The sequence below is a fragment of the Salmo salar genome, chromosome ssa15 (assembly GCF_905237065.1).
Source record: "Salmo salar chromosome ssa15, Ssal_v3.1, whole genome shotgun sequence".
Lineage (NCBI taxonomy): Eukaryota > Metazoa > Chordata > Actinopteri > Salmoniformes > Salmonidae > Salmo > Salmo salar.
Window position 1 is genome coordinate 68,218,608 of NC_059456.1, and position 13,756 is coordinate 68,232,363.

The 13,756-nt window shown below is 44.9% G+C and overlaps 1 protein-coding gene across 2 annotated transcripts in view; it reads right to left on the reverse strand.

Moving 5' to 3' along the window:
• sema3h (sema domain, immunoglobulin domain (Ig), short basic domain, secreted, (semaphorin) 3H) overlaps positions 1 to 13,756 on the reverse strand; it is a 33,189-nt gene continuing 19,433 nt past the window's right edge. The window contains exons 9-17 of one of the 2 annotated variants that reach the window (XM_045695986.1): positions 11,980 to 12,052; positions 4,730 to 4,874; positions 4,228 to 4,447; positions 4,049 to 4,137; positions 3,901 to 3,942; positions 3,400 to 3,554; positions 3,022 to 3,083; positions 2,260 to 2,402; positions 1 to 2,162 (exon numbers count right to left, since the gene is read on the reverse strand). In XM_045695986.1, the coding sequence (XP_045551942.1) occupies positions 1,710 to 2,162; positions 2,260 to 2,402; positions 3,022 to 3,083; positions 3,400 to 3,554; positions 3,901 to 3,942; positions 4,049 to 4,137; positions 4,228 to 4,447; positions 4,730 to 4,874; positions 11,980 to 12,052 (1,382 nt within the window). In that variant the 3' untranslated portion in view covers positions 1 to 1,709. Of the gene's footprint in view, positions 2,163 to 2,259; positions 2,403 to 3,021; positions 3,084 to 3,399; positions 3,558 to 3,900; positions 3,943 to 4,048; positions 4,138 to 4,227; positions 4,448 to 4,729; positions 4,875 to 11,979; positions 12,053 to 13,756 lie in introns of both variants that reach the window. The other variant, XM_014146347.2, reaches the window with a different exon arrangement.

Sequence of the window (13,756 nt, forward strand, 5' to 3'; positions counted from 1 at the left end):
TTGTAAATTGTACGTTCATTTGTTTATTTGTTTAGAGGACACCAGTACCTAGACAAACACACAACAATATACATACCATATGTTTAAACGCTATCTCACTACCCTTTAGATGAAGTCCTAGTTGGACGTGAGGAGACCTGAAGGCTCTGAAGCGTGTTATGTTTCTGTGCTACTCCGGAGAGAGCAGCTTACAGAAGGCAAACGTGACGAAGAGGACGTTCAGCCACATCTGAACCATGGTGATTGAGATCCCGCCTGAACATAACCACCTCTCCCTCCATCCCAACGGCACAATGCACTGAGCATGTTTTTATGTGCGGTTTCCTTTTTTTCAGTTCAGACCCGACGGGATATCCTGTTAGTCAGAACCACTTGGCTATTTCATTGTTTCTATATACTCATTCATGTTTGCGTTTTTTTCCCCCCCGCAGGCTAACGTCGAATGAATTATTTTTGAATTGGAAGATATTGAATGAGGAAATCTGGGTTGTTGACGATGGATTACATCTTCCAGATCTATCATGTTTCCACACGCTGTGTTAGTGTGGGTGTGCGTATCCATGTGTGCGTCTTATTGACGATGGACAAGCTTCCTATACCACAAAAAAGGGAAAGTAAGAAAACATACTGGCAAAATTGTGTATCTACACTGTGTGTCTCCTTAACTTGGGAGAGATCAATTGAAAACATTTTATTTCCATTTGCAAAGAAATATTGGCACAGAGATGTAAATATAGGCTACAGAGTGAAATAAAAAAGCGCATATAATGAATGAAGGGAGGATCTGAACAAGGTCTTTGAGGAAAGCATAAACATTACATGTTTCATTTTAAAATACTTTCTTTATGGATTCCATCATACTTTATGGTAGGGAATAAAACACACACACACACACACTAACGAGGACCTTGCTCAGTATTGGTTTCGTCTTTTATGTGGTAAAAGAAGTCTGGCCACATTTAAAAAGCCTCTCTGCTTTTATGCAGCTGCTCCAGAGCTCGAGACGAACGTTTATTTTTCTACAGCATTAAAAGTGCTTTAGCTTTGCTGCATTTAATTTTGGCAGATTTGCTGGTTTGACTCTGAGTTTCCCCTTTTCATTTCTCTGTGCGCTAATGTCAAACACACCCGGCATCAATGAGGCCAGTTGTGAGGAGTCAAGCTTGAGTTGAAAGCCTAATGAACACCACAGAGCTTTTACTAAATACAACTGACCTCATACAACTACTGAAACTAACCGTTTGATTCAAAACAGAAATAAATATGACACACAAAGTTAAATAAGGAAAATGTAGCAATTTTTTTTTTTTTTTTACATCAAAGACAAATCACACATTTTTTTTACCTCGAAGACACTTAAGTCTCTCTCACATGCTTGTGTCCTTTTGACTCCCTCTCTGTCTTTCATTAGGACAGATAGCTTCACCTTCAGGGCCTTTTTTTCCTGTTTTATGAGACACCACATTCTTCCAGGTCCTCTTCACGCCTTAATATATTCTTTACCAGTCTCTTGGACATGCTGTACATCCTTCATCCAACACGCTACGCAACCACATTCACACTTCTGAGTCCAGCCCACACTGAGCCTCCTATGTCCCCATTCTACATGAATATGAGTTTTTGTAAATGTGTATGTGTGTGTTTGTGAGAGTGAGACAGTGTTTTGAGAGCGTAAGTCAGGAGAAAGCACATTGTACGCAGTGGAGCATCTAAGAGCTTCGTGGAGACCTCTGCTTGGGTTTGCTCCTGCTCTTCCTCCCGCCTCCTCTTCCACCTCCTCCTCGGCCTCCATGTTTGTGCCTCTCGCCCCTGTGGCCGTCCCCTGTCTTGTGGTCACTGTCCTTGGTCTGATCCTGGTCGCGGTTGCGTCGTCGTCGGAAGCCCAGCCTCTGACAGTGCTGCTCCAGGCTGCTGGGGTGGATGAGGGCCATGACGTCCTGGTACCAGGGTTGGGAGGCGTCTGGGCTGGAGTTGGGGTTGCGATTGCTGGTGGACCAGGAGAGGGCACGGGAGGGGCTCCACACACTCAGATGCACAGTGACGGCGGTCCAGTGGAAGCCGTGCTCCTCCAGTTGACAGTGGTACACACCAGCGTGACCCGTCTCGGCCCGACTGATCAGAACACCTCTCTCTGTCACCACCAGCTGCTCTCCTGACTGCAACTGCAACACAGAGAGGAGTGTGAGTTCTTAGACCTGTGTGTGGATGTGTGCATATGTGTGTGTGCACGCGTGTAATTGCCTGTGTGTCAGTATGCACCTGATTCAGCTCAGGGCTGTTCTCTCCTGCCTGTTTGTACCAGGTCACGGCTGCATGTCTGGATTTGGGCAGGCACTCCAGGTATGTGCTGTTACCCTCTGCAACCATCATCATCCTCTGTTCTGCTTTCACCTGCAGACCGGCTGAATAGAGACAGAGAAAAATGTCACAATGTCTACTATACACTGAGTATACAAAACATGCTCTTTCCATGACATAGACTGACCAGGTGAATCCAGGTGAAAGCTATGATCCCTTATTGATGTCACTTGTTATAGCCACTTCAGTCAGTGTAGATGAAGGGGAGGAGACAGGTTAAAGAAGGATTTTTAAGCCTCGAGACAATTGAGACATGGATTGTGTATGTCGGCCATTCATAGGGTGAATGGGATTAGACAAAATAAGTGCCTTTGAACGGGGTGTGGTAGTAGGTGCCAGGCGCACCGGTTTCTTTCAAGAACTGCAAAGCTGTTGGGTTTTTCACGCTCAACAGTTTCCTGTGTGTATCAAGAATGGTCCACCCCCCAAAAAACATCCAGCCAACTTGACACAACTGTGGGAAGCATTGAAGTCAACATGGGCCAGCATCCCTGTGGAATGCTTTCGACGCCTTGTAGTCCCTGCCCCGACGAATTAAGGCTGTTCCGAGGGCAAGGGGGGGGGAGTATTAGGAAGGTGTTCCTGTTTGGTGTACTCAGTGTATATAGAAACCTAAGCTAGTGTACGTCTGTGAGAGGGCGACTCTTGACAGTCCCTCCTCACCTCCTTGTATGACACACTGGGTCAGAGGATCCTCCTCGTCACCAACCTGACGAGCATTCCTCCTTCAGAGAGAAGAAATCCAAAAAAGACATGTTAGATAAGAGTATGTACTAAATGTGAGTATTCATGTTCACATGCCTATGTGGATATGAGTAGGGCAGGCTTATAGCTACATGTGTTGGATGAGTGAGTACTGGGTATATGAACGTAAGCTGGCATGTCATAGACTTAAAAAGAACATAACTTTAATTTTCACTCCATATAAACTCCGTGTTTAGTTTATAACGTCATGTTTAGTAATATAACTGTGGGAAGTGCTAGCTATACAATTTATGTGTTGGCTCATAAATGGGTTAAGTGTGTGCTGAGCGGGTCCACCTGCGTGCGATGGGCATGAAGGGGCTGCAGGCGTGTCCATCCCAGGTGCAGTAGGGATCTCTGGCCAGGCAGCACTCAGCGCAGGCCTGGCCGTACAACTCACACTGGAACAGAGCCAACTGGGCCACACCCTCTGCAGAACCCACAAACAGCCACTGCTGTAGCCACGCACGCACGCACGCACGCACGCACGCACAAAGAACACAGAGAAGAAAGACATTCAGATCATTCCAATGTGGCTCAGAGAGCAGCAGCCACAACCATCGGTTGTGTCAGGAATTCATGCCGTCGCTGATTCACACTTTTAACGTTCACATAAGACTGAGACTGGCTGCTACAGAGCATGTTTACTGGTGTGTATGTAGATTCCCTATCTCAGTGTGAGCCGGGCCTCATCCTCGGCGGTTACCATAGCAACTGGGTGATGAAGCTCTCCTTGTCGATATAAGGTGGAGAGATGACTGTGTGTGTGTGTGTGGGGGGGGGGTGTGTCATTATTACCTTTTTCTTGGACAGTGTCATGGTAGTGACAGGTGACTTGTGCTGTGGGGGGAGAGGGGAAAATATGTTAGAGTAAAACCGAGGACAGAAGACACAACAGATACTTTTGAATCCTTTTTGTTTTTTACATAAGGTTACAGCGTTGTACCTGGAAAACCTGCAGCTGCTCCAGGGTGACCTCCTGAGGGACACCGTGTTCTTTAGGGAGGTGGATAGACTTCAGCACCTGGCCTGAGTCTGCAACACAGAGGACACTCCTGCTTGTAATGTACTCAAACACACACACGCACACACACAAGCAAAACCTCTTCCCGCACACGCACACACCTGTGCCGATGAACAGGACGTCATACTGTCCATCCACTGCCTCTACTCGTTCCACCAGCAGTCGGCTCAACTTGTAGTGCACTCCCACCCTGACCAACAAGGGGCGCCCTCCCAGTGGAAGCACCGCCTCCTGCAGCAGAGGGTGGGTACGGCTGAAGAAGATGACGTCATCGGGGTACTCCCGGGTAGAGCTGTAGCTACCGTATGTGCTGCTGGGACACTGGAGGGAGAGAGAGAGAGAGTTGTATTGGCATCAAGCATTCAAAGACATGGATGGAGTTGGACATAATATGGTTAATGTTGGGTTTCAGTTAAGGTTGAGAAGAAAATAGTTGGCCCATTGTACTAGAGTTGTTGTTGAGCTAGAGTTGGGTCAAAGACAGTGCTTGCATTCCTTTTATTGGCAGAGAACCTCGTCCTCAGTACATTTAGTATTACATGATGAATCAGAATATGGTGAGTAATGATGGACGGGGAATGAACTCATTAGAAGGGAACTTACTGTGCCAGGTCTTGGGTAGGGGATCTTTCCTGTGTACTCGGCCCACTTGTACTGTGGTCCCTCCTTGTGGTAGAAGTTTCCTTTGTATGCCCGGACCACGTCCTGCATGCGGTACACACACACCGCTGAGCCATTCAGAATGTCACTGTGGGGAAGAGAAGGTTATTGCCTGTCAATCTACTGTAAAACACAGTAAAACTCACACAGCCAGTCTGTTATGTGTCTGCTATCATCTGTTACGACAGACAGTACTGTCTGTATGTCACACAAGCAAATGATCTAGTGTTAAATCAACACTGAGAGTGTTACATTTAACACTGGTCCAGTGTCTATTAGGGTCCACACTTTTCAGTGTCAAATTAACACAGTACTTAGTGTAAAGCCTTATTTGCATATTTCCCAGTGTGCCTTTCGAGTGAATTGTAGAGTTACCACCCATGACTGTATTTGTTAGTGACACTTTCTGTTCTGTGGCCTTCACCATGTGAGATCCTAAGCGAATCTGTTTTAATAAATGTTTTCTTATTTAAGACAATACAATACATATTTCAAAAGGTCTTATTTTGAGGGCCCAGTTTTACCCTAATACAGTGGCCTAAAACTCCTGGTTTACAGGCCGCCTACAAGTCACATTATGCTGGCTTGCAAAGTGATGTGTAATTCCTATTGGAATCAAGTCAGAGAGGCTATATCCAACAATTAGCATTGTTATTCATCAGCAACCTGCATTCACAATGACTGCCAGGTTGTGAAGACTAAGATATGAGACTACCTAAATCATCTAAACTGGAACAACCATTTCAGTAACGGGTGCAATAAATCCAAGTTACAGATTGGACTATCTTATGAAAAATGTACGTTATTTATATTGAATGCCATAATATGAATTAATCAATCAATGTAGATGCAAAAACATAGATATTGAAACAAACAATTACAAAAAAATGAACCAGCTATAGAGCATGCGGCGAAATATGATAATTTTGGGCTTGGCTTTGGGTTAACACTGGTTATTAACACCAACACTGGGCTTATTTTACACCAGTTAGTGTTCATTTAACACTTCCATAGGTCATTTAAAACCTGAATCAACACAAGAAATGTTACACAGAAAAATCAACAGTAGGTAACACCGGCCAATATGCTGTGCATCAGTATACTGATGAGGTGTGTGTCAAAGCTTGCGTGTCTCAACCCTGATTCTGGATCAGATCAGTCTTCACTGAAGCCAATGATTATCATCAGGATAAGGATGCTCCCATACCACCATCAATCATACTACCATCCGCAGTGAAATATAGTGTCACAGATTCCATGATTGCAGATTTCTAAATGCATATTTTACAAGTGAAACCCCTCCCAGATACGGTCAACCCCAGAGCCATCTCCACCACATGGCCCTTAGCCCACATGCTACCAGAGCCTGGTTTACTGGGCTATTCCCAGAACCTCTCTGAACCTCCACACTAATCACACAACCCAGAGAGAATGTGCCATTGCAGACAATCCACTTTCTCTCTCTCTTTGTCTATCTCTCTCTCTTTGTCACACACACACACACACACACACACACACAATTACGCAGCACACCCCCCCCCAAAATCGGGCAAGGGGTGTCTAAGATAGCAACATAATCTGAAAGGCCGCTCAGCAAGGAAGAAGCCACTGCTCCAAAACCACCAAAAAAAGCCAGACTACGGTTTGCAACTGCACATGGGGACAAAGATCGTACTTTTTGGAGAAATGTCCTCTGGTCTGATGAAACAAAAATAGAACTGTTTGGCCATAATGACCATCGTTATGTTTGGAGGAAAAAGGGGGAGGTTTGTAAGCCGAGGAACACCATCCCAACCATGAAGCACGGGGGTGGGAGCCTCATGTTGTGGGGGTGCTTTGCTGCAGGAGGGACTGGTGCACTTCACAAAATACATGGCATCATGAGGAAAGAAAATGATGTGGATATATTGAAGCAACATCTCAAGACATCAGTCAGGAAGTTAAATCTTGGTTGAAAATGGGTCTTCCAAATCGACAATGACCCCAAGCATAGTTCCAAAGTTGTGGCAAAATGGCTTAAGGACAACAAAGTCAAGGTATTGGAGTGGCTATCACAAAGCCCTGACCTCCATCCTATAGAACATTTGTGGGCAGAACTGAAAAAGCGTGTGCGAGCAAGGAGGCCTACAAACCTGACTCAGTTACACCAGCTCTGTCAGGAGGAATGGGATAAAATTCACCCAACTTATTGTGGGAAGCTTGTGGAAGGCTACCCGAAACGTTTAACCCAAGTTAAACAATTGAAAGCCAATGCTACCAAATACTAATTGAGTGTACTTCTGACTCACTGGGAATGTGATGAAAGAAATAAAAGCTGAAATAAATCATTCTCTCTACTATTATTCTGACATTTCACATTCTTAAAATAAAGTGGTGATCCTAAATTACCTAAGACAGGGAATTTTTACTAGGATTAAATGTCAGGAATTGTAAATTTGAATAAGGTGTATGTAAACTTCCGACTTCAGCTGTAAGTATTCACACCCCTGAGTCAATACATGTTAGAATCAGCTTTAAACTGTCAATTTGGTTGTTGATCATTGACAACCATTTTCAAGTCTTGCCATAGATTTTAGATTTAAGTCAAAAGATTTAAGTCAAAACTCTAACTATGCCACTGAGAAACATTCTATGTCGTCTTGGTAAGCAACTCCAGTGTATACTTGGCTTTGTGTTTTAGGTTATTGTCCTGCTGAAAGGTGAATTTGTCTCCCAGTGTCTGTTGGAAAACACCCTGAACCAGATTTTCTTTCCAAAATATTGCCTGTGCTTAGCTCTATTCCATTTATTTTTATCCCTAAAAACTCCCTTGTCCTTGCCGATGACAAACATACCCATAACAGTATGCAGGCACCACAATTCTTGAAAATATGAAGAGTGGTACTCAGTGATGTGCTGTGTTGTATTTGCCCCAAACATAAGGCTTTGCATTTAGGGCATAAAGATAATTTCTTTACCACATATTTTGCAGTTTTACTTTAGTGCCGTATAGCAAACAGGTTGCATGTTTTGGAATATTCTTATTCTGTTTGGGGGCTTCCTTCTTTTCCCTCTGTCATTTAGGTTAGTATTGTAGTGTAACTACAATGTTGTTGATCCATCCTCAGTTTTCTCCTATCACAGCCATTAAACCCTGTAACTGTTTTAAAGTCACCATTGGCCTGGCCTCCCTGAGCGGTTTCCTTCCTCTCAACTAAGGAAGGACGCCTGTATCTTTGTAGTGAGTGGGTGTATTGATACACCATCCAAAGTGTAATTAATAACTTCACAATGCTCAAAGGGATATTCAATCGGAGTAGAACACTTGAAGACAGCTTGTCTGTCGAAACGTTGGATATTAGGTTATTAAATTATTGCATCTGTGCTCCTAGAGTGTGCGGCTCAACTTATTACATGACCCGTTAAGCATATTTTTACACCTGAATTTATTTAGGCTTGCCATAACAAAGGGGTTGAATACTTATTGACTTCAAGACATTTCTGCGTCTCATTTTTCTATTAATTTGTACAAATTTCGAACAACATAATTTCACTTTGACATTATGGGGTATTGTGTGTAAGCCATTGACACAAAATCTCATTTTAAATTTAAAAAAGTTAAGCGATGTGAATACTTTCTGAAGGCACTGTAGTATCATAACCCAGTAATTAAACAAATGTTTGTATTTTCTTAAGTCTAATAACCTTGCCAGCAGGCATGCCAGATAAGATAGTTAGAGACACTACTTCTAACTTGATTGATAGCCTGAAACGGCTTGGTAGCTAGCTAAAGCCAATTTCATAAAATTGCTAGGTGGCTAGTGTTACATAGAAACAACATAACATTTTTGTTTTATTTCTTCATCAAGAGCAAATCAATACGCTACATAGATTGATCAAATTAATTTACAAACATACGTTCAAGTGAGTCCTGCTGTCACGTCCTGACCAGTAAAAGGTTATTTGTTATTGTAGTTTGGTCAGGGCGTGGCAGGGGGTGTTTGTTTTGTGTGTTTCGGGGTTTTGATGTATGTTCTATATTTTCTATTTCTATGTTTATTCTAGGTTTCTCTTTCTATGTTGTGTTTTTTCAATGACCTCCAATTAGAGGCAGCTGGTGCTTGTTGTCTCTAATTGGAGGCCATATTTAGTGTGTTCGTTTTCACTTGTGTTTGTGGGTGTCACGTCCTGACCAGTAGAGGGTGTAGTTGGGTCAGGAGGTGGCAGAAGGGAGTGTGTGTTTTTTATTGTTTCGTTGATTTTGGCCGTGTGACTTCCAATCAGGCACAGCTGTAGAGGGTTGTGGTTGATTGGGAGTCACACATAAGTTGCCTATGTTTCCTTTGTTTCGTGGGTAATTGTTCTTGTCACAGTCGTTGCACCTGACAGGACTGTGTTGGCTGTCAGTTTTCTTGTTTTTGTAAATTGCATAGTGTTCCGTTTAATTAAATCATGTTGAACACTAACTCCGCCGCATTTTGGTCCACTTCCTCAGACGGCCCTTACAGAATTACCCACCAAACCAGGACCAAGCGGTGGAGGAGGAAGGAGCAGCAGGAGTACAGCGTGATGGACCAATGGACTTGGGAACAAATCCTGGACGGAGAGGGACCATGGACTCAGGCTGGGGATTATCGCCTCCCGCAGTGGGAGATTGAAGCGGCGAGAGCGCAACGAGAGAGAGGAGAGAGAGCGCAACGAGCACGAGAGGCAGCCCCAATAAATTTCTTTGGGGGGGCACACGGGACAGTCGGTGGAACCGAGGTCGGAACCAGAGCCAGTCGGGATGACATTGGAGGTGAGCGAGGGATACGAGGCAGAGACTGTGACAGAGTTAATGGGTAAATTAAAGGAGAGAGAGATGAGAGAGCTGCTAGTGTGGTGCATAAAGTACGGCATTTGCCCTAATGAGCGTGTCGTGGGAATGATGTCACCTGAGGCAGCTCTCCATACTCGTCCTGAGGTGCGTGCTGGTTGTCTGGTAAAGACTGTGCCTGCGCCCAGAAACAGGCCTCCTGCATGTCTTCCCAGCCCTGCACGTCCTGTGCCTACGCCCAGAACCAGGCCTCCTGCATGTCTTCCCATCCTGGTCAAGCCCGTGCCTCCTCCACGGACCAGTCCTCCAGTGGGTCTCCCTATCCTGGTCAAGCCCGTGCCTCCTCCACAGACCAGTCCTCCAGTGGGTCTCCCTATCCTGGTCAAGCCCGTGTCTCCTCCACGGACCAGTCCTCCAGTGGGTCTCCCTATCCTGGTCAAGCCCATGCCTCCTCCACGGACCAGTCCTCCAGTGGGTCTCTCCACCCTGGTCTCTCCTGTGCCACCTCCTCAAACCAGGCCTCCAGCGGGTCTTCCCAGACTGGTGAGTCCAGGGCCTGCGCCCAGAGCCAGGCCCCCTTCATGTCTCCCCAGCCTGGTGAATCCTGAGCCGGATCTGCCAGAGTGGCCCGCCGTGCCGGATCTGCCCGAGTGGCCCGCCGTGCCGGATCTGCCCGAGTGGCCCGCCGTGCCGGATCTGCCCGAGTGGCCCGCCTGTCCTCTGGCCCAGCCCGAGTGGCCCGCCTGTCCTCCGGCCCAGCCCGAGTGGCCCGCCTGTCCTCCGGCCCAGCCCGAGTGGCCCGCCTGTCCTCCGGCCCAGCCCGAGTGGTCCGTCTGCCAGGGTCAGCCGAGTGGCCCGTCTGCCCGGCGCAGCTATCGGCGCCACCAAAGTGGACGACGCCGAAGGTGGAGCGAGGTTTACGTCCCGCACCTGAGCCACCTCCAGGATAGGTGGGTTGGGGGAGGGAAGGTGTAGCACAGCCACCCTCCCTTCCCTCCCTTTTTGTTTAGGGGATTATTTTTTATATTTCTTTCGGTTTTTTTTTTCTTTTTTTCCCCTGTGTTTTGTGTAGGTGCATTTCGGGGTATGCACCTTTGTGGGGGGGGTACTGTCACGTCCTGACCAGTAGAGGGTGTAGTTGGGTCAGGACGTGGCAGAAGGTAGTGTGTTTTTTTTATTGTTTCGTTGATTTTGGCCGTGTGACTTCCAATCAGGCACAGCTGTAGAGGGTTGTGGTTGATTGGGAGTCACACATAAGTTGCCTACGTTTCCTTTGTGTTTCGTGGGTAATTGTTCTTGTCACAGTGGTTGCACCTGACAGGACTGTGTTGGCTGTCAGTTTTCTTGTTTTTGTAAATTGCATAGTGTTCCGTTTAATTAAATCATGTTGAACACTAACTCCGCCGCATTTTGGTCCACTTCCTCAGACGGCCCTTACAGTGGGTGGTTGTTTCCGGTTTAGTCTGTGCACCTTACTGGACTGTTATCGTCGTTATGTTTGTTTAAGTGTGTTTGCCTTCAATAAATACGAAGATGAGCAATATACCCGTTGCATATTGGTCCGATGATTTCTCCTCTTCAGACGACGAAGTTTATGACACCTGCCCATAAACGGAAGCTAAAACCTAATTATGTACGTGTCACTCGACACTCTCTCTCCTCCTCCACTGACGATACTGTCTGCACGCACTAGAGTATCTAACGTCCTGCTTAGCATATCTTTGCTCCGCTGTGCACCTTGGACGGAACCAGGGTACTCTTTGCTTGGTCCTGTCAGTGTGCCACCTCTGCAAAATACGGCTGACAGATCTTTATATATAAATACTGATGATTAAACGTGGGCTTAAAAATGAAGTTTAGTCATTCATTTAACATCTGAATTTAAAAACAGGACAAACCTGAGGAGGCACGTGGCCTGGTGCCCCCTATGGGCATGACGGCCTCTGCAAACACACATACACATGCACGTCTGCACGCACACGCACACTTTCTCCCTCTCTCCTAACCCACAGCATGTATTACTCAAGCCACTAATCACTCGCCATGCAGCCAAACCGAACACAAACTACTGTCACAATAAAACACTGTACAACTCAACACAACGGACAACAAAAATATGCCGCCCCATACAAAAGTAACGATTTAAAGCGTTTGTGCGTCATTGTCACGGTCTCACAACTGCTTTACATCAGTGAATCCCTCAGTGGCAGCTCTGGGATACACAAACAATGCTAAATATCTGGTAATACTTTACCTTAGTCTGGGGACCCCTCATGTATGCATTCCTAAATGCCTTATAACAGCTACATAAGACTTACATAACATCAGCCATGGGAAACAAATGACTATTCCAATGACAGTGGGGTTGTGGTGAGCTGTGTGCCGGAGGCTGGCTTACCTAGATGTGGTGAAGAGGCCGTAGATCAGAGGGTTCTTCTTGTCCTTTCCATCATGGAGGATAAAGATGTCCTCTGGAAGGAGAAGAGATGGGACACATGACTTAGGTAATAGACTTTGGTCAAACTGTTTATAGGGCTGATTTTCAGTAAATAAGTGACATAACAGAGTTTGAGACTGTGGTAGGATTGTGTGAGTTATCTCTCTCTATGCGTGCATGTGTGTATCTGTGTGTGTGTGTTTGTGTGTATGTGTTTAAGTGTTTGTGTGTGTGTGTGTGTGCGTGCCCGCAGTGGTGTACTTATGTGCAAATATTTTAAAGTATTACATAAGTCGTTTTTTGGGGTATCTGTATTTTACTTTTTTTTTTTAACAACTTTTTCATTTTATTCCACTACATTCCTAAAGAAAAGATAAACTCTATACTCCCATACATTTTCCCTGACCTCCAAAAGGTCAATAGAAAAAGGAAATGGTTCTGTCTGGTTTGTTTAATATAAGGAATTTCATGCATAGCATTTCCTTTTCCTTTTTTACAAGTATGACAATTGAATACTTTCTCCACCACTGTACTTAAGTACATTTAAAACCAGATACTTTTACTTCCAGTTTAGATGGTTTAGGTACTTTAGTTTGTTCAATCTTTCACCGAGCAGTCATTCTGAGTGGCGGTTGTGGGTGATAAAATATTCCAATTGTTGGATATTCTCCTGGATTCCGATAGGATTTACTAAACACTTCGCAAACCAGTGTGTTGTGACTTGCACGTCTGATGGGCCAATGTGCCAGGATTATCAGACCACAATGTCGAGGATAACTAGGCCATAACTGAAGGCCTTAAGAAATGTATAATATGTGGTCATAAAGGATTTACTTTTAATTGAAACACATTCACTTAGATAGCCACTTGGTGAATGATTTGGAACAGAAGTTACTGAATGCAACATGCCTGTCTCCGTCACTAACAAACACAGCCAGGGTTGGTATCGCTCACATTCACTCTAAAGGCATGCTTGAAAATATGCAAATACGGCTCTACACCCGACAGTGTTAAAACCCCACCACCAGTGTTTAGTGTCTAAGCCGGGGGGTTTTAGTAAACTAACATATCAAATTATTATAAGATGGTCATACCAATGATCATTTAACTATTTGATTTTTTAATTTAAGGACCCCTTCAGGTATCAAAACAATATATTAAAACATTTATTTGAGGAAACATTGAATTTGGTCTTACTGCTTTTAGTGCATAGAAATGCATTGAATAACAGATCCAAACACGGAAAAACAAATAGTCCAAAAATAAATCAAAAGGAAGTTTGACTTAAAATGGCTGTCCTCTATCTGAGAGATAAGAAAGACCAGGAAATGATTTAATTTATTTTTTACCCATATTTAACAAAACCTTTTGGGCACTCAACTACTTCCCTATAAAGTGATCAATCATTAATTAAACTGGTACCGGGCAAACTGGTACTGGGCTTCCTTCAGACGAGTCTTGTGAGGCTTGTGGGAGTCCTAGAGCGAAACCAAAATGTACTTGTTCGTGAGAGTCTCACCTTTCCATAGAGGGGTCATATTAGTGTGTAGCGATAACTGTTCGGATGCTACAGATGTGCTGGTGAAAAGACCAATTTTCGGGATGTCTCATGGTCTGACAAACGCCGAACGCTGTAGCTCGGCCACCTTCCACTACAAATGCGGAAGGCTGCCATTGGTGGATGTGGTGGATTGAGACGCAGCCCATGCAAAAAAAACTGATCTCTCTAGTTTAAACA